Source organism: Lithobates pipiens, unplaced genomic scaffold, assembly GCF_037356315.1.
Source record: "Lithobates pipiens isolate NorthernLeopardFrog02 unplaced genomic scaffold, aLitPip1_a1.2 Scaffold_16, whole genome shotgun sequence".
Taxonomy (NCBI): domain Eukaryota; kingdom Metazoa; phylum Chordata; class Amphibia; order Anura; family Ranidae; genus Lithobates; species Lithobates pipiens.
Genome location: NW_027507748.1, coordinates 96508898 through 96535769, shown reverse-complemented (window position 1 = coordinate 96535769; position 26872 = coordinate 96508898). Strand labels below are relative to the sequence as shown.

Genomic DNA, 26872 nt, shown 5'->3' with positions numbered 1-26872 from the left:
TTAGGTGGTTGTGAAACCATTGAGCCTCTAGAACCCTTTGAAGAGTTCCTGGTTCCTCTTCCACTCATAGCCTGAAGCACAAAGCAGAGGCACTACCAAAGAGAATGTACACTGCTAGGCTATAGTCCAGCACTACAAAGCTGCTATTAATGCCCAGCTTGGTAAAGTAATAATGTGTCAAAGGGGAATGCCTGTGTAACCAAACCTGAAGTAAGCCACCTCTGCTCTTGTGTCCCTCCACAGCCAGCAGCAGCAAAACACACAGTGCTTTTAAAAGATTCCTCCAAGTGTAGTTGGCGTCTGAGAACGCTGATGCCATTAGCCCACCCTGATTATGGCCCCACCCCTGTTTTTAAAAGAGAGGGCTTTCCCGCGCGAGCAGCGGACTATAGGTGCCTAGCAAACAGCTAATATAGCGGCGGGGGGTAAAAAAACTGCTGAGCCGATCGTTAAAAAAAAAAAAAAAAATAAAAAGTTATTTTGGGCTTACAACTCCCCCGAGAGGGGGGTAATTTTAACATAGGGGGGCCACAGGTGGAAAGACCAATCCCCCCTTGCTTACCGGAGGATCTGCTGCTTTAGCCAGAGGAGAAGGAGGAAATAATGGCTCCTGCCATATCGCTGTTTCCAGCATAAGGCGGCGAGTGCTCAATACAGCCCCCAGTGGTGACACATAGGCATGACAACATTATATACTCATAATAATTATATATTCATAAGAAAATCCAAAGATATTTCTTAGAAAAAACTAAAAAGAGAAGCATTCGCATACAAAACCTTGTTTCTTTGGACATGAAACCCGGAATCATTCCTTAGGCCCATTAACCACTTGCCGACCGCCGCACGACGATGTACGTCGACAGAATGGCACGGGCAGGCATAAGGGCTTACATGTACGTCCTTGCCTGCCCGCGGGTCGGGGGCCCGATCGGGCCCCCGCCCGGTGCCTGCGGCGGTCGGTATTCGTTCGGGAGCGATCCCGGACGAGGGGGCGGCCATTCATTCATGGCCACCCCCTCGCGATCGCTCCCGACGAATGAAAATGCTCCGTGACATCACTTCCTCTCCTGTAATGTAAACACAGGAGAGGAAGTGATGTAATCTCTCCTCCGTGTCGGTATTTTTCGTTCCGACACCGAGGAGAGAGGATCGGTGAGTTGCACCAACACGACACTACACAGTAGAACATGCCAGGCACACTCACACCCCCCCGATCACCCCCCCAATTACCCCTGCCCCCCCAGTCACAGTGACACCAATGTCATTTTTTTTATTTTTTTTTATTTATTTATTTTTTTTGCATTGGTGTCATTTGTGACTGTAATAACTGTTAGGGCAGTTAGGGTTAGCCCCCTTTAGTTCTAATGTACCCCCCTAACCCCCCCAATAAAGGTTTAACCCCGTTATCACCCCCGTCGCCAGTGTCACTAAGGCTGGGTTCACATTGCAGCGGTTTATGAGAACGAATGTGATTCGCACCGCACTGCAGTGCAAAACACATCCGATCTCTGTGCGATTCGAGTTCAGCCATACAGATAGTATGGCTGAATTCGCATCGCACCCGCCGCAAATTCGCACGGGACCCTTTTTTTGGCCCGCAGCAGAATCGGATCGCATGGGTGTTCACACCATGCGATCCGAGTTTGCAGATCGCACTGCGATATGCGAACTGATCTGGGGGTGTCATTAACATTTCACTGACACTCCCAGCAGTTCGCATAGGGCAGTGTGAACTGCCGCCGGGAGGCATGCGATGCGGGAACCCGCCGCGGATTCGTGGCGTTCCCGCATCGCTCCAGTGTGAACCCAGCCTAATAAGCGATCGTTTTTCTGATCGCTGTATTAGTGTCACAGGTGACGCTAGTTAGGCAGGTAGGTATTTAGGTTCGCCGCAGCTTTTTATAGCGCCAGGGACCCCCATATACTACCGCATAAAGCCCCCTGATTGCCCCCTAGTTAACCCTTTCACCAGTGATCACCATATAACTGTTACAGGTGACGCTGGTTGGTTAGTTATTTTTTTATAGTTTCAGGGCACCCGCCATTTATTACCTAGTCTCACTAGTGTACCCCTAAATTTAGGGGTGTCTACTTTACAAAATGGGGTCATTTGGGGGGGGGTTTGTGCCATCTTGGCATTTTATGGCCTTCAAAACTGTAACGCCCTTAGAAAGCCTGAAGGCGGTGCTTGGTTTTCGGGGCCCCGTACGCGGCTAGGCTCCCAAAAAGTCCCACATATGTGGTATCCCCGTACTTAGGAGAAGCAGCAGAATTTATTTTGGGGTGTCATTTCACATATGCCCATAGCATGTGTGAGCAATATATCATTTAGTGACAACTTTGTGTAAAAAAAAAAAAAAAAAATTTTTTTTGTCATTATTCAATCGCTTGAGGCAAAAAAATAAAATATTCAATGGGCTCAACATGCCACTTATCAATTTCCTTAGGGTGTCTACTTTCCAAAATGGGGTCATTTGGGGGGGGTTGTACTGCCCTGCCATTTTAGCACCTCAAGAAATGAGATAGGCAGTCGTAAACTAAAAGCTGCGTAAATTCCAGAAAACTTACCTTAGTTTGTAGATGTGACAACTTTTGCGCAAACCAATAAATATACAATTATTGACTTTTTTTTTACCAAAGACATGTGGCTGAATACATTTTGGCCTAAATGTATGACTAAAATTGAGTTTATTGGATTTTTCTAATAACAAAAAGTAGAAAATATCATTTTTTTTCAAAATTTGCGGTCTTTTTACGTTTATATCGCAAAAAATAAAAATCGCAGAGGCAATCAAATACCATCAAAAGAAAGCTCTATTTGTGGGAAGAAAAGGACGCAAATTTTGTTTGGGTACAACATTGCATGACCGCGCAATTACCAGTTAAAGCAGCGCAGTGCCAAATTGTAAAAAGACCTCTGGTCATTTACCAGCAAAATGGTCCGGTCTGAAAGTGGTTAAAGAACACTCTGAACGGATCCGGGCAGCATGGCTAGCCCCAGCAAGGATTGCTGTGCTGAGCTCCACTGGAGCACATCTTTACTTGTGACCAACACCTTAGACACTGGTGAAAAAACTGAGGACTCCCAGCAGGGGAGGCTTTATATAGGGAGTGCACTTGTGGTCTTAGGGCATGCCAGTGTCCATCACCTAAAGGTGGCCTATTAACCCACATAGTAACTACTATAGCTCTGTGTCCCCTGATGGATGAAAAAAAAAAAAATCTGCTGTTATCTACCAGGATGATGAAGATGAAACGAGGGTGGACATTTCAGCAAGACAACGATCCCAAACACAAAGCCAGAGAAACTCTCAGCTGGTTTCAAAGAGAGAAAATAAAGCCGCTAGAATGGTCCAGCCAATCACCTGACTCGAATCCAATTGAAAACCGATGGAAAGAACTAAAAGATCAGAGTTCATAGAAGATACCCACCAAACTTTCAATATTTTAAGACTGTTTGTGTGGAAGAATGGACCGAAATCACACCTGAGCAATGCATGTGACTAGTTTCTCCATACAGGAGGTGTTTTGAAGCTGTACATTTCCAACAAAGGATTTCGTATGAAGTATTAAATACATTTCAGTTAGCGTGCTCAATACTTTGTCCCTGTGTCTTTCCACATAACTTAATTTCTGAACTTATTTATTTGTATGGATTGCATGGGGTGTTATCGCCATGTGGTGAAAATTTCATGTCAATAGCACCTTTAGAAATCTATTTACGTAGAAAAATGGTGACGTGTTCAAAACTAAATTTTACCCACTGTAGGTCCAGGAAAGCTCCGGTTTGTAAAGGCAGAAAAAAATGTAATGGGCATTGGGCACAGATGTAACAAAAGTGACACCTGTTCCCATTCTGCTTCGATTCAGAATGGGAACTGTTCTCAGGCGTCCTGCTGATTCTACAGCACCCATGTCAAAGTGGCTTAGAAACTGCGGAGGCCCCTGGACCATGATGACAACTAGGAAAGTGTACTTTTAGAAAGGAAGTTCAGCAATATCAGTACCCATAATAATAGTTTCCATAGTTGCCCAAGTATCAGAAAAGAAACACATAACACAAGAATATATAGCGCTTCATCTGTGTTTAACACCCGTCTTTACTGGAGCTCTAAACAGAATGTTACAAGGAACTTTCAAAACATTACTGCATTTCAAAAAATAATTTTGTTTTCTTAATAAAATCTCTGTAAAAATTGTATCCAATTTACAGAATGGTCAAATAATTATAATAATAATTTATACATCATACTGAAGCAAATATAACATACATCAAAAGTTTGAGATCTAAAGCACTGTTGCCTCTGAATACTAGTCTCAGGAGATATGAAGTGTGATTTTGCAATATCACTATTGTGCTGCCTCCTGTTCCTGCTGGAGGTTCCAACATGAAAAAGCAGATCTGCCTCAACCATGATGGCTACCATCACTCCGAGACACAGTGCAGAACAAGGAAGAAATGGGGAAAGATCAGCTGCAGGGAGACAATAGGCAAATATCTCTGTTGCCTTCTGCCCATCTTATTTTGAGCACTGCTTCTAATGTTCAGTTCCACTCTCAGTTCTAATAGGCATTGTGGTGAAATTCATCTTTAAAGCTCACAACAGAGGGACTGAAATCTTATCTCTTTTCCCTCTTCCTCTATAGAAACAAAATCTTTGCAGTCTGCCAGCCCTCTGTCATAAACACACAACAGGTGTTTCTAAGATGTTAGAACTTTCTAACAACCAAATTTTAAAGTCCATGTTGTGATCTCTGAGGATGGATTACTTCATTTCATACAGCTTTAAATATCAGGGGTGGCTTGTCTTAAGACTTTTACTACCCATTAAGTCTTTGTAAATACTTTAAGGCCCATAGACTGGGCATGGGCGCACTTTAAGATGAACCTTTGCACAATGCTTCAATATGTAGTAACTAAGGCAATAAGCGTATACTGATTGGTCTGTGCAAAAGTTATAGCGACTACAAACTATGGGAAAGATTTATGGCATTTGTATAATTTATTTACTAGTAATGGCGGTGATCTGCGATTTTTATCGGTACTGCGACATTATGACGAACAGATCGGACACTTGACATTTATACAGCGATCAGTGCTATAAATATGCACTTATTGTTGTGTAACTGTCACTGGCAGGGGACGGGTTAACACTAGGGGGCAATCAAGGGGTTAAATGTGTGTACCCTAGATGTGTTCTAACTTTATGGGGATAGGACTGACTTGGGGAGGAGACATTGTTGTTCTTACTTAGAAGGAACAAACGATATGTCTCCTTTCCCCTGACAGAACAGGGATTTGTGTGTTCTCTCTCTCTCTCACTCACTCACACACACACACACACACACACACCTACACACACACACACACAAATCCCTGTGCTGGCTCTCGTGCACAAAATCGAGCGTGGACGGTGGCAATTGTCAGCCACGCGCATTGGGTCCCCTGCCATGCAGCGGGCACGTGCCCTCTGGCAGCTCTTTTAAACGGAAAGACGTACCGGGACAGTGTTTTGCCCAGCCGTGCCATTCTGCCCACGTATATCAGCGTGAGCCCGTTGACAAGCAGTTAATTAAAAAAAAAATTAAAAAGTGAGCCTTTAGTATGCTTTTACCGCCAATAAAAAGAAGTACTGGACTCCCAGTACCAAAATGTAATGTTTCACAAGAAGACAGCAGAAGATCCATTGCAAACTAAGTCAGTATGCATATACTCACAGAGCTTCATTATGCTGCAGAGATGAAATGCAAAATTAGCTTGTGCACACACACACACACACACACACACACACACAAAAAGGTATTTCCTAGCTCAGGAAAAAACTAAAAGTGTGTTAGGCAAAGACCCCTGCCTATTGCCACATTGGAGGGTCTAAATTTAGGTTAAAAAAAAAAAAAAAAAAATCTCTTTTTAATTACAAAAAATAATAAAAAGGTTTTTGCAACTAAGCTATTTTTCACAATTGTTGCCATTCAGATCATCATACAAGAAGACAGTCACTGATATGTAAAATGGGAAAGGTCTGCTGGCCTGTGTCCAAAACACAACGCAATGAAATGGCCGACAAACGCACGCAGCATTAAGCCCAAAAGCAATCATATATTATATTGCAGCTAACCAGTTCTTAGATATGTCGCCTGCATTGGTTTTTCTTTTTGGCTTCTATTTTTATCTGGTGATCTGGCCAACAAGAGAACAAGCTCTCTTCTAGATGCATTAGCTTACAGGGAAAAGACAAACCATTTAACGCTGACAGGGGTGCCTACAATGATCTGCTTTTATTTATTCATGTAAAACCTTTATTTCAGAAGGAAAAAAAAAAAAAAAACGGTTTGCTGTAACAAGTTATAAAGTGCTAGCTGGAATTTGGCTTCAATTTGTTAGGGTATTTAAATCTGCTAATACAGTTAACACTCCACATCAGACAATACTGCTGTCTACTCTGATACAGGTGAGTTACTGGCCAGGTCACTAGGTGAAAACAAAAGGAAAAATAAAATGAATGCAGCCACCACATAGATTGATTGGTAAGCTGCAATATATGACATTTTTGGTTTTGGGTTTAATACCGCTTTAAAGCGGAAATTCAGTTAAACAAAATTGCACACAAGATGGTTTGTATTGTAAATGATACTATGAATATGTTTCTTCTGCAATACGTTCATGCTAGTAAGTCTGTAAAGACTAGGCATGTCTTTGCGCTGAGTTAAAGGATAAGTTCACTAAAAAAAAAAAAAAATTTTTTTGCAGGAAAAAAAAAAAAAAAAAAAAAAAAGTGTATTTATCATTTTTTTTTTTTTTTTTTTTTAGGCGCCTGTAAATCATTGTACTGGTAATCAGCAGATCTCCTGCAGACTGTAAGTGGGAGCTGTCTGCCCGTACATCGTACAGGCAGGCAGGGTCACACTGACAGGAAGACTTAATGAACTACAAGCCAGCAGCCGCAAAGTATGTCAGGACTTGTAGTTCGTTTACACAGAGCACAACAGTGACTGTATCTGATTGGTACCATTCAAGTCTGAGAATTTTTTCACCCATCTCCTTTTATTAGATTGAAGTTTGGTCCATTTGGGCGATGCCGGCAGGCGCACCCATGGCTCAAATTTCGGCCAATTCAGCTGAGTATGAGCAGCATTAGTCTAAAATGCCTGATAATGTACAACTATCTCCCACTTGATAGCAAATGTGAATACTTTCATGTATTTAACACTTTATATAACACACTGTATATAAAATTATTAGCACTTTTACATACATTTACATATTTTTTGGTTTAAAGGCATATAAAGTGAGTAGTGTGTACATCAGGGATATGCAATTAGCGGACCTCCAGCTGTTGCCAAACTACAGGTCCCATCATGCCTCTGGATGTCATGCTTGTGGCTGTCAGGAGTCTTGCTATTCTCATGGGACTTGTAGTTCTGCAACAGCTGGAGGTCCGCTAATTGCATATCCCTGGTGTACATCATTATCCTCAATTTGACTCTCTGCTGATGTGTTTCATTAGAACTGAAAAAACTTCACAGGCTAGCAGAGAAAATGCTGAAAATATAAAATCATTTGTGTTACATAAACAGTTCAAACCATCAGCCATTAGCAGACTCAGAAAAGTAGAGTTCCAAGTCCTTAGTCTCATAGGTAATAAAAGGCAAACATTTTGTCTGCTCAGAGCTCAGCGAGTTCTGCCCCAAGACTTTCAGATCCACATGCTTGATCTTCCAATTTTTACCAATCGGACAGCGTATTAGTCCAAAGATCTGTTCAAATAGTCCTAAACAGGCCCCGTCCCTTTGGATTGTACCAGCAACTGCCACCACTACCAGGCCATGTGGAGAAGACACACATTTTAATCCTCTGCTGTCAGTACTAGGGCTAAATATCAGTCTTTCATCTCGTGTAAGTGCAAGCAGGCGGAGACTCGCCATCTGGGAGCCCTTGTGTTCTTCTAGAGCTTGCTCTGCTGCCTTGTATGCAAACCTCAGTATGGCATTCTCCCAGAAGTGCTGAGGTCCCCACTCTCCCTTTTCTTGTCCAAACGAAGGATTCTGGGAGTTCAGAAGAATGTAGAACCACTCACAAAACTTTTCACCGAGTAAATTAAAGTCAGTTGACTCCAGATGATGCTCTGCTTCTTGGACCTGGAAAAAAAGATAAAAAAGAATCAGGATTCAGTTTTTTTTTTTTTTCTTTTCTTTTTTAACAGTGTATTATTACATTACATTGCCTAGAAGTTCAAACATGCCCTTTAAACATTGCTGATTTCTGCTGTGAAGGAGGAATTGGGGTAAATCAAAACTTTTGATTCACACAACTATCTCAGGGCCAGGTCTTTTTTTCATCTTTGTTAAAATGCACAATTAAGGGTTCATTCACTTGGTTGACCCAAAATGACCCATACCTCTTTATAGTGTTGCCTTTATATGCCTGGGTATTCCGTGCATCCAGCCTGTGAAAACCAATGACATCTGAAGAGACACAGTGGCTTTACAGATCTTCCCACACATGGTGATGATTATATCTATTGGTTCCAGAAGCTGGCCGCCGGAAGATATCAGTGGCCAGGCATGGAGTTCAGGACGCTGCATTGCTGGAGCTGAGGTAAGTATTGTTCCGCTTTAATGAGATTTTAGGGGTCTATTACCCCCCTAATTTCACACTTGCACGCTTGAAGCAATTAGCTTCTTCACCAGCCAGGGTGGCCAGACATTGACAGCTCTGCACCTGGAAATGCTCAGAGTTGAGGGCTTCCAGTTTCACTCTTCACAAGAGATATCAGCGAACAAATGTTCAATGATCTCCTGCGGCTCTCCATTCTGACAACAAGGCTCCATATATTCTCTGAACAAGTTTCCTTTAACCTCAGATTGAAGCTCCTACATGCAGAAACACCGAGGATCCCAATACTAGGGTCAATCATTTTCAATCCTGGATCTTTCAGTGCAGGATTATTGGTATTTAGGAGACACTATAGGTCAAATAAGTCACCTAAATAGACACTATCACTTTGCCCTGCAAGGACAAGGTGATAGTATCTCTCTGAAGAACAATGATTTTTGCTTGAATTTTGGAAAAGATGATAATGTTATAAGTTCTTATTTTAATACATTTTGTATTTTCCTCTGTCTGGTTTTTCTGTTATTACGATATCACTAGCTGGTTAGGTAAAGAAACGTTCCACATATTGGGTTCAATATATCAGACTTTCTGACACCAAGGAAAGGTTTAAGTGGCTAGAACAAGGTGGTTCCATAAGTTTCACATCTCCCAAATGAAAATCTACACTTTCCTTAGTGATTGGATTAAGGTGTCAGTGCTACCTGTGTGGGAGAAAAGCAGGAGGTGCGATTTCTGACACTTATTAGAACTGAAAGCGGAGGTTCACCCTAAAGTGGACCTTCCACTCATTGGATCCCTCCCCCCCTCCGGCGCCACAATTGGCACCTTTCAGGGGGGAGGGGGGTGCCGATACCTGTACAGTACAGGTATCTGCACCCACTTCCGGCCTAGATTCTGCAGAAGCCACGCCCCTTTCCGCAGAATCTACGCCCCTTTCCGAAGGTCCCCCCGCTGCCTGCTGGGAAACACATGGATCCCAGAGACAGCGGGGACCATCCTTATTGCGCATGCGCAGTAGGGAACCGGGAAATGAAGCCGCAAGGCTCCACTTCCTGATTCCCATACCCAAGATGGCGGCAGCAGCACCCGAGAGACGATCGAGAGATCGGCTTCGGGTGCCGACATCGCGGGCGCGCTGGGCGGGTAAGTGTCATTATTTTAAAAGTCAGGAGCTGCAGTATTTGTAGCTGCTGGCTTTAAAAAAAAAAAAAAAAAACGGCGGACTCCCGCTTGAAGAAGCATCTTAGATAAGTGATGAAATGTCTTCAATATTATAGAACAAATCCATGTAAATGTGACTAAGACCCCTTTCAGACCAGTGCTGATTTTTGTCTTCAGATTTACCAAAACCCTATAATATAAAGGTCAAACCTTAGGAGTTTCAATTTGTATGCAATCAGGCAGGCCCTTGCCCTACATGATTTTGGTAAATCTGAAGACAAAAATCAGCAGGAAATCTGATAGTGTGTATGGGGCTTAAGACCCCTTTCACAATGAGGCCTTTTTCAGGCGCTAAAGGGCTTAAAATAGCGCCTGAAAAAATATCTCAACTGGAGCGGTGCGCTTGCAAGACGGGGAAAAAAAAGTCCTGCAAGCAGCATCTTTGCGGCGTTGCAGGAGTGGTGAATACACTGCTCCTCCTAAAATGCCCCTGCCATTGAAATCAATGGACAGCACTGCGCTTCGGCAGCGGTGCTTTGAACCCTTTTTCGGCCGCTAGCAGGGGTTAAAAACAGCTGATTCCCCCCGCCCTAGTGTGAAAGTGCCCCAACTGCTGCTAGCTACATCTTGACCTGAATCTTGAATCTTACTCGCCTAGGTGGATGCAGCATCATTCCGAAGCTGCATCTGTCCCCTGCCGGCTCTAAGACTTAAAACTGAGCGATCAAACAATGCTGATCACTTGGTTCTCAGAGCTCCGGGTGCAGAGAGCTCTCTGCACTGCCCGCCCCCGCACTGCAGTGCTGGGCCGTGGAAGGGGCAGGAACGGCCAGCTCAGGCTCTCACCGGCTCGCTGAGAGGCTGAGCCAGGTTGCGGGTTCAGGCATGTGGGCAGATCCTGAGCATATGGATGCTGGCCGTCAAAAATATGCAGTTTTTCAATGCTATTTTTTTGGTATTTGAAAAGTGGGTGTAGCCTGTCACATGCAGCTTGCTTGATCAATTTGTCTATATAAGGGTCTTTGCTACAAAGATTTCAACACTATAATTAACGTTTTTTTATGCTCAAAATGTGTAAGGTTTTCCTTGCGGTTTTATTTGATGGTCTAATAAAGACAGCCTTTCACTGATGCTCTAGATTACTGAATTATATATGACTGCAGTGGTTTCTGTAGAAAAATAAATGACACAAGCGTATATGTGCAATACATAGGTCTGCGGACACAAGTCCTGGCTAATGCAATATTAGCTAAAAGATCAAATGGCTGGATTTTGTTTTTCCAGAAAGGGTGACAACGCTATGTGAAAAAGACAACCCCACTGGTCTGTAAAAATGACTTTGACCCGCTAACCTTCTTTCCAGGGACTGATGTCTTGTCAACTCTCGGTCCTGCCCAGTGATCAATAGCATATTGGATCAGCTGACTCTTCTCACTAGATGGTGGCACCGCAAGTTTTTCAGCAGCCAGGTATTTAAAAATTGCATCTCGGTGAACTTTCCGCCTCTTCAAGAGCTCTTTAGCATCCTTGCTGTAGACAAGTATGGCATCGATGGCCTCTAAAACATTTAAACAAACATGAAAAAATTCATAAAATTTATTTCCTGAGAACAGTTCTTCTCATTCAATAATACAATAAAACATTGTGGCATGCAGCGATCTGTCAACAATTAAAGTGATTGTTTTTGTTTTGTTTTTTAAATAAACAAAGCTTTACAAACACGTCATACTTACCTCCACTGTGCAGCTTGTTTTGCACAGAGTGGCCCCAAACATCTTCTTCTGGGGTCCCCCGACTCCTCCCCACACTCTCCTGGGGGGGTTACCTTGCGGGTGCGCTCCCGAGTCCATAGCTCCCAAATGTATGACTTGGCCCCACCCCCCCCAGTCATTGGATTTGATTGACAGCAGCGGGAGCCAATGGCTGCGCTGCTATCAATCTATCTAATCAAGAGGCAAGAACCCTGGGCAGAACAAGAGTGCGTCCCCGCCGGAATAAGTTCCAGGGCTCAGGTAAGTAAAAGGGGAGGGCTGCCAGGTGTTTTTTCACCTTACTGCATAGGATGAATTAAGGAGAAAAAAAAAAACACAGGGGGTTTATTACAACCCCTTTAAAGCTGAAGCTTAGCTAAAAAGAACAGATCAGCACAAGGGACAGAACTTATACTTAGTACACTTGTATGGTGTTCCTTCTGTTGATTCTTCTCTGTTCTACCCACTGCCATAATCTTCGGGTGCAGTGGTGGTTAATACAGTTAAGGGGCGGTCAGGAACTGTCAATAAGAGAGTTTGACTATTTCCTGCTTGATTTGCCATTCATAGAAGCCATACTACCGCATGAATGACACGGGATCTCTGACTAGAGTGGGCAGAGCTACCAAACATTCACCCTTTCCCCATGCCGGGATAAGCTGTAGTAGTTTCTAGGAATGGCGGATTAAGCAAGAAAGGTGGGCATAGTCAAGCTCTCTTGATGACAGCTCCTGAAAGCCCCTTCGGTGTATTAACCCCCCTCTGCACTTGAATATTACAGCGGGAGGTTAGAGATGAGGGTAGCACAGAGGAAAATTTCTACTGAAAGGAAAATAACTGACAAAAGGGATACATCATACTAAATGTATGCTATGTCCCTTGTGCTGATTGTTCGGTTTTTAATTTTTGATAAACTTAGGTTTTATATTTCAAGAAAAATCATAAGCAGAGCCCAGACAAGTGTCAAATACCAGGCAGTCAATGTGTCTAAACAATTATAGCCAACGTACGCTAAATTGTCAAAAGTATTGGGACACTGGCCCTTACACACATCATAAACTTTAATGGCATCCCAGTCTTAGTCCGTAGGGTTCAATATGGAGTACCCAACACAAAAGCATTAGCATGTTGGGGAATTAGTAACTCCAGTGCCGCTACACGGAATTGCTACCCACTCAGCCAGTGGGCACCTCACACATGTAGTCTGCATCTCTGGTGTGAACCAGCCCTGAGTCCATAGCCATGCTCAGTGTCAGAAGCAGTATATAATATACTGGCCTAAGTATTGGAATGACTGCCATTACACATACATGAACTGAAATGGCATCCTGGTCTTAGTCTGTAGGTTTCAAAAGCGATCTGGCCCACCCTTTGCAGCTATAACAGCTTCAACTCTTCTAGGAAGGCTGTCCACAAGGTTTAGGAGTGTGTCTGTGGGAATGTTTGACCATTCTTCCAGAAGCGCATTTGTGAGGTCAGGCACTGATATGGACAAGAAGGTCTGGCTCGCAGTCTCTGCACTAATTCATCACAAAGGTGTTCTATCGGGTTGAGGTCAGGACAATCAAGTTCCTCCACCCAAAACTTGCTCATCCATATCTTTATGGACCTTGCTTTGTGCGCAGTCATATTGGAACAGGAAGGGGCCATCCCCAAACTGTCAACACAAAGTTGGGGGCATGAAATTGTCCAAAATGTCTTGGTATATTGATGCTTTAAGAGCTTCCTTCACTGGAACTAAGAGGCCAAGCCCAACCCCAGAAAAACAACCCCACACCATAATCACCCCTCGATCCATATTATTTGGAACAGTGCACAAAGCAAGGTCCATAAAGACATGGATGAGCGAGTTTGGGGTGGAGGAACTTGACTGGCCTGCACCTATATCCAATAGAACACTTTTGAAATGAATTAGAGCGCAGACTTCAAGCCAGGCCTTCCCATCCACATCTGTGGCTGAACTCACAAGTGCACTTCTGGAAGAATGGTCAAACATTCCCATAGACACACTCCTAAACCTTGTGGACGGCCTTCCCAGAAGAGCTGAAGCTGTTATAGCTGCACAGGGTGGGCCAACTCGATATTGAACCCTACGGACTAAGAATGGGATGTCATTAAAGTTGATGTGCGTGCAAAGGCAGGTGTCCCAATACTTTTGGCAATATAGTTTTTTTTTTTTTAATCCATGTGCAGAAGCAGAAATAAACTGGATTCATTGCCACAGACAAGTTTTATTTCAAATAGATCAGCAAGTTAAAGACAAACATAGCTCAAATTTAATTTCCCTGTATGACCGCACATGTACAAGATGCAGTCTCCTAGGAGGAGTGAAGTAATACAAAAGCATATGGCATTTCCTTACTGACTGGGGGAGGGGAAACCAAATAAGGCAACTTCAATGTTTGGATAAAAGGTCCGCTTTAAAAGGCGTACTTCACCTTTATCAAAACTGCCTGTGCAGAGAAGGGTCATCAGTAGATAAAAACAACCTGCGCAGCATTGACCAAAGTTGAATAATGCCTTTGCTATAGGTGTAGGCCCTTTATGTACCTCCTGAAGCCTGACTGGAAAACGCCTAGGACATTGAGAAGGATTCTGCTAAAAGAAGCCTAGCTGTTCCTGTTCACCATCACAGGAGTGAGCACTTTCTCCGATTTAACCACTTAACATCCGTGCTATGGCCAAATGACGGCCACAGTGCGGACCTGAATTCCCGGAAGGCCGTCATATGATGGCCTCCCCTGTGCATGCTCCCGCTGTGATCGCGCTGTAATCACTGAGTCAATGAGACTCGGGTGATCACCGATCCGAGTAAGGGGCCGGTCCCGGCCCCTTACCATGTGATCAGCTGTCAGTCAATGACAGCTGATGACATGATCAAAACAAAAGCTTGGTGATCGTTTTTTTTTTCTCCTCACGCTGACAGTGAAGGAGATCTTAAAGGGACATCGTCACCACTCCTGCGGACATTAACCCCAAATTTGCCTCTTATTACAAAAGGTTGTATAGCTCCCGAGTTGATTATAACTCTGAGGAATTGGCTGCCTACCTTGAGGACGCTGACATCCCGTCTCTCACCCCTACCTATTCTAGTGAACTGGAAGCTCCCATAAAAATCGAAGAAATCCAAAAGGCACTTATGATGCAAACCGGTAAGATACCGCGACCAGACGGTCTCCTGATGGAGTTCTATAAGACGTATGCAGAACAACTAGCCCCAAGACTCCAGACCCTACTAGCCAAATCCATAGAGGGACACCTCCCGGATTCTATGCACAAAGCGGTTATCGTAGTCATTCACAAGCCGGGAAAAGATCCGAACCTTTGCTCCTCTTATCGCCCCATTTTCCTCCTTAATGTCGACACAAAAATCCTCTCAAAAATTCTAGCCAATAGACTAAACACGGTCATAACAGCCCTGGTACATCCCGATCAGACGGGGTTCATGCCGGGAAGGGGAACGGATATAAACATCCGACGATTGCACAAACATATTGCGATCGCCTCGTCTGGCAGCCCGTGGGTGGTGACCTCGCTCGACGCCGAGAAGGCTTTCGACTCGGTCGAGTGGGGCTTCCTCTGGGCAGTCCTTCTCAGATTTGGGTTCGGGCCTAGGTTCCCGACTTGGCTCAGGCTGTTCTATGCTCAGCCCAGGGTCCGCATACATACCAACGGGGTCCTCTCGGAGGCGTTCACGCTGGGGTACGAGGCAGGGATGCCCACTCTCCCCAGCTCTGTTCGCCCTGGCACTTGAACCCCTTGCCATCCTTCTTAGGGCAGACGCGTCAGTTAGGGGTCTACGGCTGGGCATAGTGGAAGAAAAGATCTCCCTATATGCCAACGACTCACGCCTTTATATGGCGGATGCCACGGACTCCTTGCGAGCAGCTCTAGCTGTGTTTGACCAGTTTGGTAGATTCTCGGGCATCCGAATAAATTGGAACAAATCAGTCCTATTCCCTATAAGCCAGTCAGTCCCCCATGTGGATATAGGAACTCCCTTGGAATGCGTGGGCGAGTTTTCCTACCTGGGGGTGAGGGTGGGGAATGACATGAAAGGATATCTAGATAAAAACCATCTACCCGCTGCTGACTCAGCTCCAGCAGAAGTGCTCCACCTGGAAGACTCTCCTTTTGTCCCCGGTAGGCAGAGGCAACCTACTAAAAATGATATACTTACCAAAACTCCTGTACTACTTCAGGCAGAGCCCGACCCCCATTCTCAGATCCTTTTTTCGTAAGCTCGAGAGTTTAGTGATCTCCTTTATATGGGCAGGGAAAACCCCAAGGGTAGCAAAGAACATACTCTATCGCCCACTGTCTGGAGGTGGCCTGGCACTCCCCAATTTCATGGTCTATTATTGGGCGGAAGTTTTAGTGACGATAAGATGGTGGTTCTCGCAACCCCGTCAAAACCCAGCGGTTATCCTGGCGGCAGCCCTCCTAGGATCATACACAGCACGGTCCAATCTGCCATACAGGGGGGGATAGGGCCAATCCTGCTGTAATGGGTGAAAACCACAATTTGGGTGTGGAGATCCTCCAGGGTAGCCCTCTTGAAGCAAGGGTGCATCTCACCTCACACCCCTCTTTGGGCTAACCCCATGCTACCTCATCTACCCACTGTCCTAGACCCGGCGAGCTGGGCCAAAAAGGGTATTACCATGCTAAAACAGGTAATGCCACTGGGTGTTATAGCCACGTTTTGGGAACTGAAACAGGCCCATAACCTACCAAGAAATTTCCTTTTTAGGTATTGGCAGCTCCAGCATGCCCTCAGAGCCCAATTCCCCTCTCGGCCCACACTTGAACCGGACTCAATTGAGCACCTCTTAATCTTGGGGGGGGGGGGGGCTGGACAAACCTCTCTTCTCTCTATACCTCTACTTAACAGTAGCCCACAACGTTAAAAATAATAGGTTCGTGGTTAGATGGCAGGAGGACATCCCCTCTCTTGGAGAGGAAGAATGCCTATCTACCTTTATCCCATCCATGATTGCGGCTAGGGACAGGTTCATACAATTAAAGTTCATACACAGGGCTTACTACATGCCACAAAGACTAGCGAGTATCTACCCAGGTCTTAGCCCCAATTGCACTAGATGCGACTTAGAAATGGAACCTTCTTCCACATGGTCTGGTCCTGTCTGCAGCTGCACCAATTCTGGAGTACAGTTGCGGATACCTTGGGAGATGTATGTGGGGTGACGGTACCATTAGACCCCTTGACCCTCTTACTTAGCCATTTGGATGACATAGAGGGGGACCGGTATGTTAAACTGTGCCTAACATATTCATTATTCTACGCTAGAAGAGAAATACTGCTTAAATGGAAGCAAAAAGAACCCCCATCTAGGGAATCATGGCAAAAGACGATAAATAATGTGTTGCCGTTGTACCGCATTACGTACGAAAGCAGAAATTGCCCACAGAAATACGTCAAGATCTGGTTGAACTGGGTCGACGCATGTGGCTGAACCCCTAGCAAGGGTAGAAGTCTCACGTGGCAGTTCACACCGAGAACACCCCCTTGTCTCTTGGAGTGATTGTAACCAATCCCTCCATTCAGATTTTGATGTCATATCCTGTTTAACTTGGTCCGGAGGTGGAATCCCCCCCGCCACCCTGGCTGTGGGGTCAAGACTGGCCCCCACGGGAATAATTCTGGCAAGAAACTCCCACTCATTTATAACCCTCCCACGTCCACCTATTGATAGCAAGCTTACCTTAGTAGGACACAGATCAGGGACATATATGCTATGTATCCTGGGAGATGGGTTGATGTCGATGAATACCCCCTTATATATGCAATATTGATGCCATGCCATTGCTTTATACTCGGATCCTCTGTAAGACGAATGTTAAGTTTTTACTGTCTTATTTGTTGTCAGAAAATAAAAAACCTTTCCCGAAAAGGAAGAGGCAATTATGCCTCATTTATGCCATCTAACAGTGCCCACAAGTGGTGCCAATCAGTGCCACCTAGAAGTGCTGCCTATCAGTGTAACCGATCAATGCCCATCACTCCCATCCATCAGTGCCGCCTTATCAGCGTACATCAATGACGGACAAAAATTACCAGTTTTATAACAAAATAAAAAATTTTTTTTTTAAAGGATTCGGTCTTCATTTGGGTACAGTGTTGTATGACTGCGCAATTGTCATTCAAAGTGCATCAGCGCTGAAAGCAGAAAATTTGTCTGGATAGGAGGGGGGTTTAGGTGCCCAGTAAGCAAGTGGTTAAACCCCACACGTTCTCTCTCCCCTGATGCAGCAGCTCTGAACTCAGAGTTTGAGAGCTCACTGCTGGGATGGTGAACAGCAACAGCTAGGTTTCTCTTAGCAACATCCTGGGAGTTTTCCAGTCAGGCTTCATGAGATACATAAACGGCCTAAACATAGAGCAAGGGCATTATTCAACTTTGGTCAATGCTGCAGTTATCTTTTATCTACATTCACCCCTTATCCTCGGTTTGTTTGTTTATTCTTAGGTAGTTTTTTGGTAAAAGCGAACTAACCCTTTAGAGTAGACATATAGGCAAAACTATTTTATATTTTGGATAAAGTATAGGCGGGTCATAACCCCTGTAAGGTTTTCTTTTGTTATCTGTGTCCCACAGCCAGTGAGGGAAAGCCTGGTTAACACAAGAACTAGTGTCCCCATTGGAAGATTTCCTCTTTATTACTGTTCTGATGACAACCCAAAATTTGGGATTTTCTTTCACTCTAAAGCTGAATTCACACCTGGGCATTTTGAATCACGGGCAGAATTGCCATGATTCTGCCCGCAACTTCAAAACGCTTTGGTAAAATGACAAATCGCACAATGCGAAAATTCTGCCGAGACTGTTGCTCGATAAATCGCATTGCAATCGCTGGAAACCACATCGTGTGAAGCTTATTGCCCAAAAAAGTTCAGGAGCTTCTGTTGAGTGACAAGCTTTATGTGATGCAGTTTGTGGCAAAACCACTCTACGTTTTTAGGTGCCATTAAAATTAATGGCATCTGAAATTCGCATTGTGAGATTTCTCATTTTACCAGAGTGTTTTGAAATTGGGTCGATCTGCCTGCGATTCAAACCACCCAGGTGAATAAAACCTGACAGGTGTTCTAATCCCTCTACAGTCTATCCAAGAATAATAAAACATTTAATTCACATTGGAGCGACTTGTCATGCGATTTGATCTGTCTCATACCCTATTGTCGGCAATAGCACTGTTCAAATTGGTGCGACACAGACTTTGCGGGGCTTTGCAGAGATTTGGGGTGCAACTTGCATAGACATTCATGCATGAAGCAGCACAGATGTCTTCAAAGTCGCACTGACTTTGAAATTGTGAAATTTCTGATGAAGTCGCATGATTTCAAAGCCGAATTCAATGTAAATGAGGGCTTAGACCCCTTTCCCACTGGGGCCGTAGTAAAGCGCTGCTAGTTTTAGCAGTGCTTTAATGCTGTTTAAGTGGCACTTTCGGACGCTTTTAACCCAAAAGAAGGGGTTAAAAACTCCCGTGTTGCGACGCTTACAAAGCATCATTCAGGCCAATGGGCGGGCGTTTTGGGAGAACTAAATACAGCGCTCCCAAACAGCCCCAAAGATGCTGCTAACAGGACTTTTCCGCACCGCCCCAATGTTTAAAGTCACACTTGAATGAATGGTAGGCAGTTGAAAAGTGCTTGAAAAAAACCGCATCCCAGCATGAAAGGGGTCTTAGGGTCCTTTAGCTGGGAGGGCATTGGCCTGAGGTTTACACATGCCACAGCAGTGATGCTCTGTTTCATGGCCAAAAATGATAACCCTGTGTCGCACTTGGCAGGTACTGCCATCAAACAGCTGTGACCCACTGAAGTGGACGGGGCTGTGCTGCAACCATGAACAACCCACAGTTGAGGGGATCTGAATGCAGGTCACTCTTCAAAGAGCAAAGGACCTAAAAATGAGGCTTAGGCTTGTCATACACGGGAGGTGGGAACTAGGGATGAGCTCAGGAGTGTTCGCATGCTCCACGTGCAGAGCCCACCAGGAAGTCGGTGCAGCGCTAATCACAGGCAATGAGACATTGCCCAATCTCTGCAGTCGCACATCGGGGCAAAGTCTCACTGGCTGTGATTAGCGCAGCGCTGACTTCCTGGCGGGCTCTGCACGTGGACCATGCGAACACGCCTGAGCTCATCCTTAGTTGGAACCATTAATGGTCAGACTGAATGTACCAAGTTGATCTCGTTGCTATAGCCAATAATAATAATCACAGTCTTCTCCCAGCGAGGGTGGCTTTCCTCACCCGCCCTCTGCTGGAAGAAGACAATTGATAATTCTCCTGTCAGCGCTGTCTGCGTTGATAGGGGAATCGTGCACATTACTTTCCTGCAACCTGTGGTTGCAGGTAAGATATTTGCACCGTGTATGGCCTACCTTATGGTATACATTTATTCTGAATGTGTCCCCCCGATGCACGCATTGAGGTGCTCTGGCATGGTGCATGTTATGTGTGTCGTTGGGATGCAGCGACGTTGATGTGAAAGGCTCCCTGGTGATAGATGTGCGGTGGACCTCCAACAATGGTGCAAGGATTGTTTTTCAGCGCTGCAACATGCAACACACATTCATCGGCAAGGTGTGCTGGGGGGGGCATTTCAATGAATGGTGGAGTACTGGACCAATGAGATCTGCAGCAGGTTACCACACCAAAGTGCAGGGCGCATGAGCGCAACGTGGAGGGTGCATGGCTCAGCTCTTTTGGATCAGGACACTGACACTTTGACTTTTTCAGATCCAACCTACTTTGTTGGGAGGGCTTCAATAGGCGTCCTCCTGCGCCCGAGCGGCCTGCAGGGCGTGCACAGTGTGCTCTGTGAGGAGTCTAGGAGACCCCTTACCATGTGATCAGCTGTCAGCCAATGACAGCTGATCATGTGATGTAAACAGAGCCGGCAATCGGCTATTTTTTCTGCGTGTGCTGATAGCATGAGGAGGAAAAAAAAAAAAGCGATCACTGGCAGCTCTCAGAGGGACGTCAGTCCCAATCAAGGAGAGCTCCCGCCAGCTCATCTGTGTCCACCCGTGCCACCTGCCAGTGCACAGTGCCACCCATCAGTGTCAACAATCAGTGCTTCATCAACAGTGCAGTCCATCAATGTCACCTACCAGTGCCCATCAGTACTGGCTTACCTGTGCCGCCTCATCAGCACATATCAATGAAGGAGAAAAATTACCCGTTTGCAAAATTTTATAACAAACCATGACACATTTTATTTTTAAATTTTCCATATTTTTTTGTTTATCAAAAAATAAAAATCCCAGCTATGATTAAAAAAAAAAAGCTCTATTTGTGTGAAAAAACAAAACAAAAAACGTAATTTGTGTACAGTGTTTTATGACTGTGCATCTGTCATTCAAAGAGTAAAAAGCTGAGAGGTTAAGAGGCCCTGTCACCGTACAGCTTCCCTCCATGCACACTGCCCGCTCACCTTCCCGGCTGTACACACAGATGAGCCGGTTGGTGACCGTTTCCGCCACAGAGAAGAGCTCCGCCGTGTCCAGTCCCTCCAGCAGCCGGCAGCACCCCTCCTTCTCCCGGGCGCTGAGCCCCGCCATGGCGAACACACACACACACACACCTCCAACCTCTGTCACCGGCACCACTTCCGGCTCCGAGCGACTGACAGCCCAGAAACGAAACCAAATCCCACAGTCTACTTCCGGTGACGGCAGCGCCGCGGCATGCCGGGAGTTGTAGTCCAGTAGCTGGTGGCGTCCAGGTTTCTCTAGTAATCACATCCTCATCACTGCTGAGAGGGTGAAGAACAGCATACAGAGGATGATGCACAAACTATAACAGATGTCGTGTTTTCATCACACACAAACTGATTATATTATGGCCATACGATTAGATCATAGGATTCTGACTGATGATCCATCCACTTTGTAAACTGATCGACTACCGTAAAGTTGTGTGATCGGTTACGACAAAAAAAAAAAATGCGCTTGTGTAATATCGAGTATGACAAAATCATTGGTGTATGGCCTATCCATCTATTCAAGTGATTATTTTAACAAATCCATATAGGATTGAAAAAAATAAATTGATGGAACACCCCATTGGGTATAGTTCTTCATTATTCTGACCGATTGTGATCATCTACACTCACCGGCCCCTTTATTAGTTACACCTCTTCAGTTGCTTGGTGACAAATTGCTAATGAGCCAATCACATGACAGTAACTCAATGCATGTAGGCATCTAGACGTGGTGAAGATGACTTGCTGAAGTTCAAACTGAGCATCAGAATGGGGAAGAAAGAGGATTTAAGTGACTTTGAACGTGGTATGGTTGTTGGTGCCAGACGGGCTGGTTTGAGTATTTCAAAAACTGCTGATCTCCTGGGATTTTCACACAACACCATCTCAGGTTTATAGAGAATGGTCCGAAAAAGAGAAAAAATCCAGTGAGCGGCAGTTGTGTGGAGGAAAATGCCTTGTTGATGTCAGAGGTCAGAGGAGAATGGGCAGACTGGTTTGAGATGATAGAAAGGCAACAGTAACTCAAATAATCACTTGTTACAACCAAGGTATGTAAAAGAACATCTCTGTACGCACAACACATTGAACCTTGAAGCAGATGGGCTACAGCAGCGAAGACCACACCGGGTGCCACTCTTGTCAGCTAAGAACAGGAAACTGAGGCAACAATTTCTTACAAGATCACCAAAATTGGACAATATAAGGTTGTAAAACAGTTGCCTTTTCTGATGAGTATCAATTTCAGCTGCAAGATTCAGATGGTAGGGTCAGAATTTGGCATAAACAACATGAAAGCATGGATCCATCCTATCAACAGTTCAGGCTGGTGGTGGTGGTGTAATAGTGTGGGAGATATTTTCTTGGCACACTTTGGCAGTACCAATTGAAAATCTTCTAAACGCCACAGCCTACCCGAGTATTGTTGCTGACCATGTCCATCTTCTGATGGCTCCTTCCAGCAGGATAATGCACCATGTCATAAAGCTCAGATCATCTCACCACTGGTTTATTGAACATGACAACGAGTTCACGTACTCTAATAGCATCCATAGTCACCAGGTCTCAATCTAATAGAACACCTTTGGCATGTGGTGGAACGGGAGATTCGCGTCATAGATGTGTAGCTGACAAATCTGCAGCAACTACGTGATGCTCTCATGTCAATATGGACCGAAATCTCTGAGAAATGTTTCTAACACCTTGTTGAATCTACGTCACCAAGAATTAAGGAAGCTCTGAAGGCAAAAGGGGGTCCAACCCGGTACTAGTAAGGTGTACCTAATAAAGTGGTGAAAGTAGAACAGGGGTCTCCAAACTTTCTAAACAAAGAGACAATTTATTGTTCTTCAGACTTTGAGGGGGCTGGACTGGGCAGTGGGAGAAGAAAATGCCCTGCTGTCAATGGGAGTAAATGATTCCCCATGATTGGCATTAGTGCAGTGTTTCTCAATTCCAGTCCTCATGGCCCACTAACAGGTCATGTTTTCAGGCTTTCCATTATTTTGCACAGGTGATTTGATCAGTTTCACTGCCTTAGTAATTACCCCAGCTATTTCATCTGAGGGAAATCCTGAAAACATGACCTGTTACTGGGCCATGAGGACTGGAATTGAGAAACACTGCATTAGTGGAAGGAATAGTGCCCCATCATTGGTGTCAATGCAAGGAATAGTGCCCCATCCTTTGTGTCAGTGCAAGGAATAGTGCCCCATTGTTGGTGTCAGTACAGGAAATAGTGCCCCATTGTTGGTGTCAGCAGAAGGAATAATGCCCCATCGTTGGTGTCAGTGGGAGGAATAATGACTTGTATCAGTGGGAGGAATAGTGCTCCAAGGATCAGATAAAGGCATGCAAAGGGTAACATCTGCCCCCTGGTCCACAGTTTGGAGACCACTGATCTAGAACAATTGCATCATTGTGCCGCTCTTTCCCTGTACCTCCACCTCCCATCATATGCATGCTCAGGAGCACCTTCCCACTCAGCTGTTTGTAGGCAGGTGCAGTCTACTTTCTCCGATGCAGGTGGCACTCAGCCACAGCAGCAGCGAAGAGGGAGAGAAAGCCAAGAGGAACTCTTGGTTTATGGTTTACAGCCCATGTGACTCTGGTGACCATCTTGGGTCAGGCAGAGTGTTTTTAAGACCCTGGCTCCTGGGTTTGACTTACTTTTTAACATGGGGATAGCATACAGACAGGCTACCCATCTGTCACGGACAGTATTAGTGGTAGGGAAAGGTTCCAGAAAAGTAGGGAAAGTGTAGGGATCCATTTCTATTCCTGAAAACCTCCCTACTTTGGCTTGGAACCAGCCAGGCTGCATTCCACCCCTCCATACAGACCTGTTCCGCTACACGCTGTTGTCATCCCAGTTGGGCTTCCTCCCACCTGCCTGTTTTGCCTCTACTTCAATACAAGATATCTTAATTGCACTTGAACTGAGCATATGTTATTGCTGCCGCACCACACTGCACCCACCCACACTTGGTGGCAGTCGGCAGGATATATCACTTCTCACAGCGGGTGTAGAAGCAGGAGCAGGCACCATCATGGCACTATTAGGATGGCCCTGGCACCTAAGTTGAATTGCTCCAATATGCCCTTGGGAGATTGTGAGGACAGACTAGAGAGCTATGTGCCTTTAGCAGTTTCCTGCCCGGCTGATCGTGGAGTTGGCTATTAACAACTTGGAGGATGCCGCCCAACCAGCGCTAATGGCTCTGATGGAAGAGGACTGGGTCAAACTGGAGCAAATCATGACACAGCTAGAGGGCCTGTTCAGGGAAAACTTGACTGTCCTAGAGCTGAGGTGCAGATTCCTTGTCCGGAGAGATCAGGAGGGTGAGAGTCTCACGCATTTTGCAGTCTCAGGTCACATGCTGAGGGAGCAGTTTGTGGCAGGACTTAAGGAAGACCCAGTCAAGAGGGCCCTACAGGAGCAAATTAAAGTACAACCTGCCATCTCTTTCCATGATATTGTGGTGGATGTGGTTGCACGGGAACAGGAAGATGCGGAAGCAACGATAGCTGTAACCAAGAAAGTATGACCCGCTGCAAATGAAAGAAGAGGCTCTGGCCTCCCCACCGCAGTCTGCCATACAGACAACACTAAAGGGAATGGTCTTGACATGGCTTCTCTGAAATAACGTGAGTTTCCTTGCTTCAATAGGATTCAGCCCCTCCCTCTAAGGACAAGCGTTTGCTACATAGGGACCCAGAGGAAGACCGTAAATGCTGTCAGTGTGGTTGTTATGGGCATGTGAGTAAAAACTATGGCTGTCATTAAACTAGCTGCTCACGGAGCAGAGGAGACGACCCCCAGGACCAGCAACACAAGGTCCAAGTCAACCACAGCCCAATAGTGTCCACCATTGTCACTGGACCACACACAGGGTCTGAAGTCACAGTTATGGAATATGACTTCCGTACTTCTGTATCCATTGATTCGGGAAGGAAGACCAACAGGACTCCTCCTGGCTATCCCTCAAAGCAGCCAAAAACTTGCTCATCCTGATGGAAGGTATCACCTGGGTGAAGATCCAGATTGATGACCAAGAGGTGGATTAAGTAGGAGTTGTAGCGACACATGGCCCAGTCAGTTCTGGGCATGAACATGTTGAAAGACTTGGACCTGCCCTGCTTGCTGCCCAAGTACAAATGTTCTCCCCGGTAGGCGCAGGACTATGGTCTGCGAGCTGTATGGTTCAACATTATCTGGGCTTGATAAGCTCAACAAAGGGCTACCAAGAAACAGCCCGTGCAGGGCTGTGTATCCCCAAACAGATGCTACTATTGGTACCCTTCCAAGATGTAGTCTGGTCTCTCCCCATTGATTCCCACAAGAAACTTCAAGGACCACAGTGATGCTAGAGCCCCTCAAAGATCCGGTAGTGCTCAGAGAATGGCTGTTTGCTTGCACCCTGTCCAAGGTTCACAAAGGGATGGTCTGGGTATGATTCATCAATTTGAGGACCACCCTAATTTCACTCCTCAGCCATGCCATCTTAGTAAACCTGTATACAGTACCCCATCGCTGCATCTCAGAAGCATAGCCTGGTGTAGAAGCCATGAGTCCTGCTTCAGGCAGTCATGGCCTTGTTCGATGAGTCACAATACAAGCTACTGATGGAACTGGAAGCTAAAGGGTTTATCTCTCACTGCTATGAAATGCTAACCCTGCCTTACCTTGAGGTGTATCCCTGCAGATCCAAAGACAAATGGGACCAAAATGTAAGCACCTTGGAAGATGATCATTGGGATAACGCCTTTGGATCTGTATTGTCCTTCTCTCTTAATACTGCTCAGAGACTTTTGCAGCTTTACATTATTCTTCAAGCCCACTTTACACCCTTTAAATTCTACCACATGGGAAAGCTGCAGTCCCCTCTCTGCGCCAAATGCACTACAGCACAAGATGATATATACATTTACTGTCGTGCCGTCCCAAAACTCACCATTATTGGGTGGAGATAGTGAATACTGTTAATAACTACCATCCTAATAGAGCCCAATTGCTGTATCATAGGTAAATTAGATGACCGTGCACTAACTCAATTTCAAAAGGTGGCTATTAACCACTTTCTGCCCAGGCTATAGCCGAAAGATAGACAGCGTGGCCTCCCAGTGCCGGAAGGGAGTACCTAGACATCCTCCCATATCGCACTACCCGTGCGCCCCCTGCGGCACACTCTGTGATCGTCCAGTGCTTTGGACTCACTAATCACAGTGGCCATTTACAACATGACCAGCTGTCCGCTAATGACAGCTGATCACAGAAGTAGGTTATCAGCTTTTTTTTATCTCACGTTCAGCACAAGGAGAAAAGAAAGCCGGTAACCGGCTTCTGTTACAGGGACATCGGTGCCACCAGTGCCAGCTATCAGTGCCCACCAGTGTCGCCAATCAGTGTCACCTATCAGTGCTGCCTCATCAGTGCCACCTCATCAGCGAAGGAGAAAAATTACCTGTTTGCAAAAAGTTTTAACAAACCATAAAAAATGTTTTTGTTTTTTTTCAGAATTTTCGGTCTTTCTCCGTTTCTTTAGCAAAAAATAAAAAAAACCAGTGATGATTAAATACCACTAAAAGAAATCTCTATATGTGTGAAAAAAAGATAAGATTAGTTTGAGTACAGTGTTGCATGACCACGCAACTGTCATTCAAAGTGTGAGAGCCCTGAAAGCTGAAAATTGGCCTGGGCAGGAAGGGTGTATTAGTGCCCAGTAAGCAATTGATTAACGGAGCTTTGTTTCAAGCTGGGAGGCTTCTACTACAGTGCTTGAAATCCAACAAAACTCTGACTCCTAGGGAATGGATTATCCATAT

At 45.2% G+C, this 26872-nt stretch overlaps 1 protein-coding gene across 1 annotated transcript; it reads right to left on the bottom strand.

Moving 5' to 3' along the window:
• Window positions 1-6800: 6800 nt before the first annotated feature.
• On the bottom strand, window positions 6801-21183 carry CUNH3orf38 (chromosome unknown C3orf38 homolog). Its single transcript, XM_077480122.1, has 3 exons — window positions 20999-21183; window positions 11131-11336; window positions 6801-8139 (listed from the first exon to the last, which is right to left on the bottom strand). The coding sequence occupies exons 1-3, from the start codon at window positions 21123-21125 to the stop codon at window positions 7588-7590; spliced, it is 885 nt and encodes a 294-aa protein (XP_077336248.1). The 5' UTR covers window positions 21126-21183; the 3' UTR covers window positions 6801-7587.
• Window positions 21184-26872: the final 5689 nt, after the last annotated feature.

Coding starts and splice junctions, on each gene's coding strand:
- CUNH3orf38 (XM_077480122.1), bottom strand. CDS start 21,125: ATGGCGGGGCTCAGCGCCCGGGAGAAGGAGGGGTGCTGCCGGCTGCTG. Junction 11,337..20,998: donor CTGTGTGTACAGCCGGGAAG/GTGAGCGGGCAG, acceptor TAAATGTTTTAG/AGGCCATCGATGCCATACTT. Junction 8,140..11,130: donor CATCAGTCCCTGGAAAGAAG/GTTAGCGGGTCA, acceptor CTTTTTTTCCAG/GTCCAAGAAGCAGAGCATCA.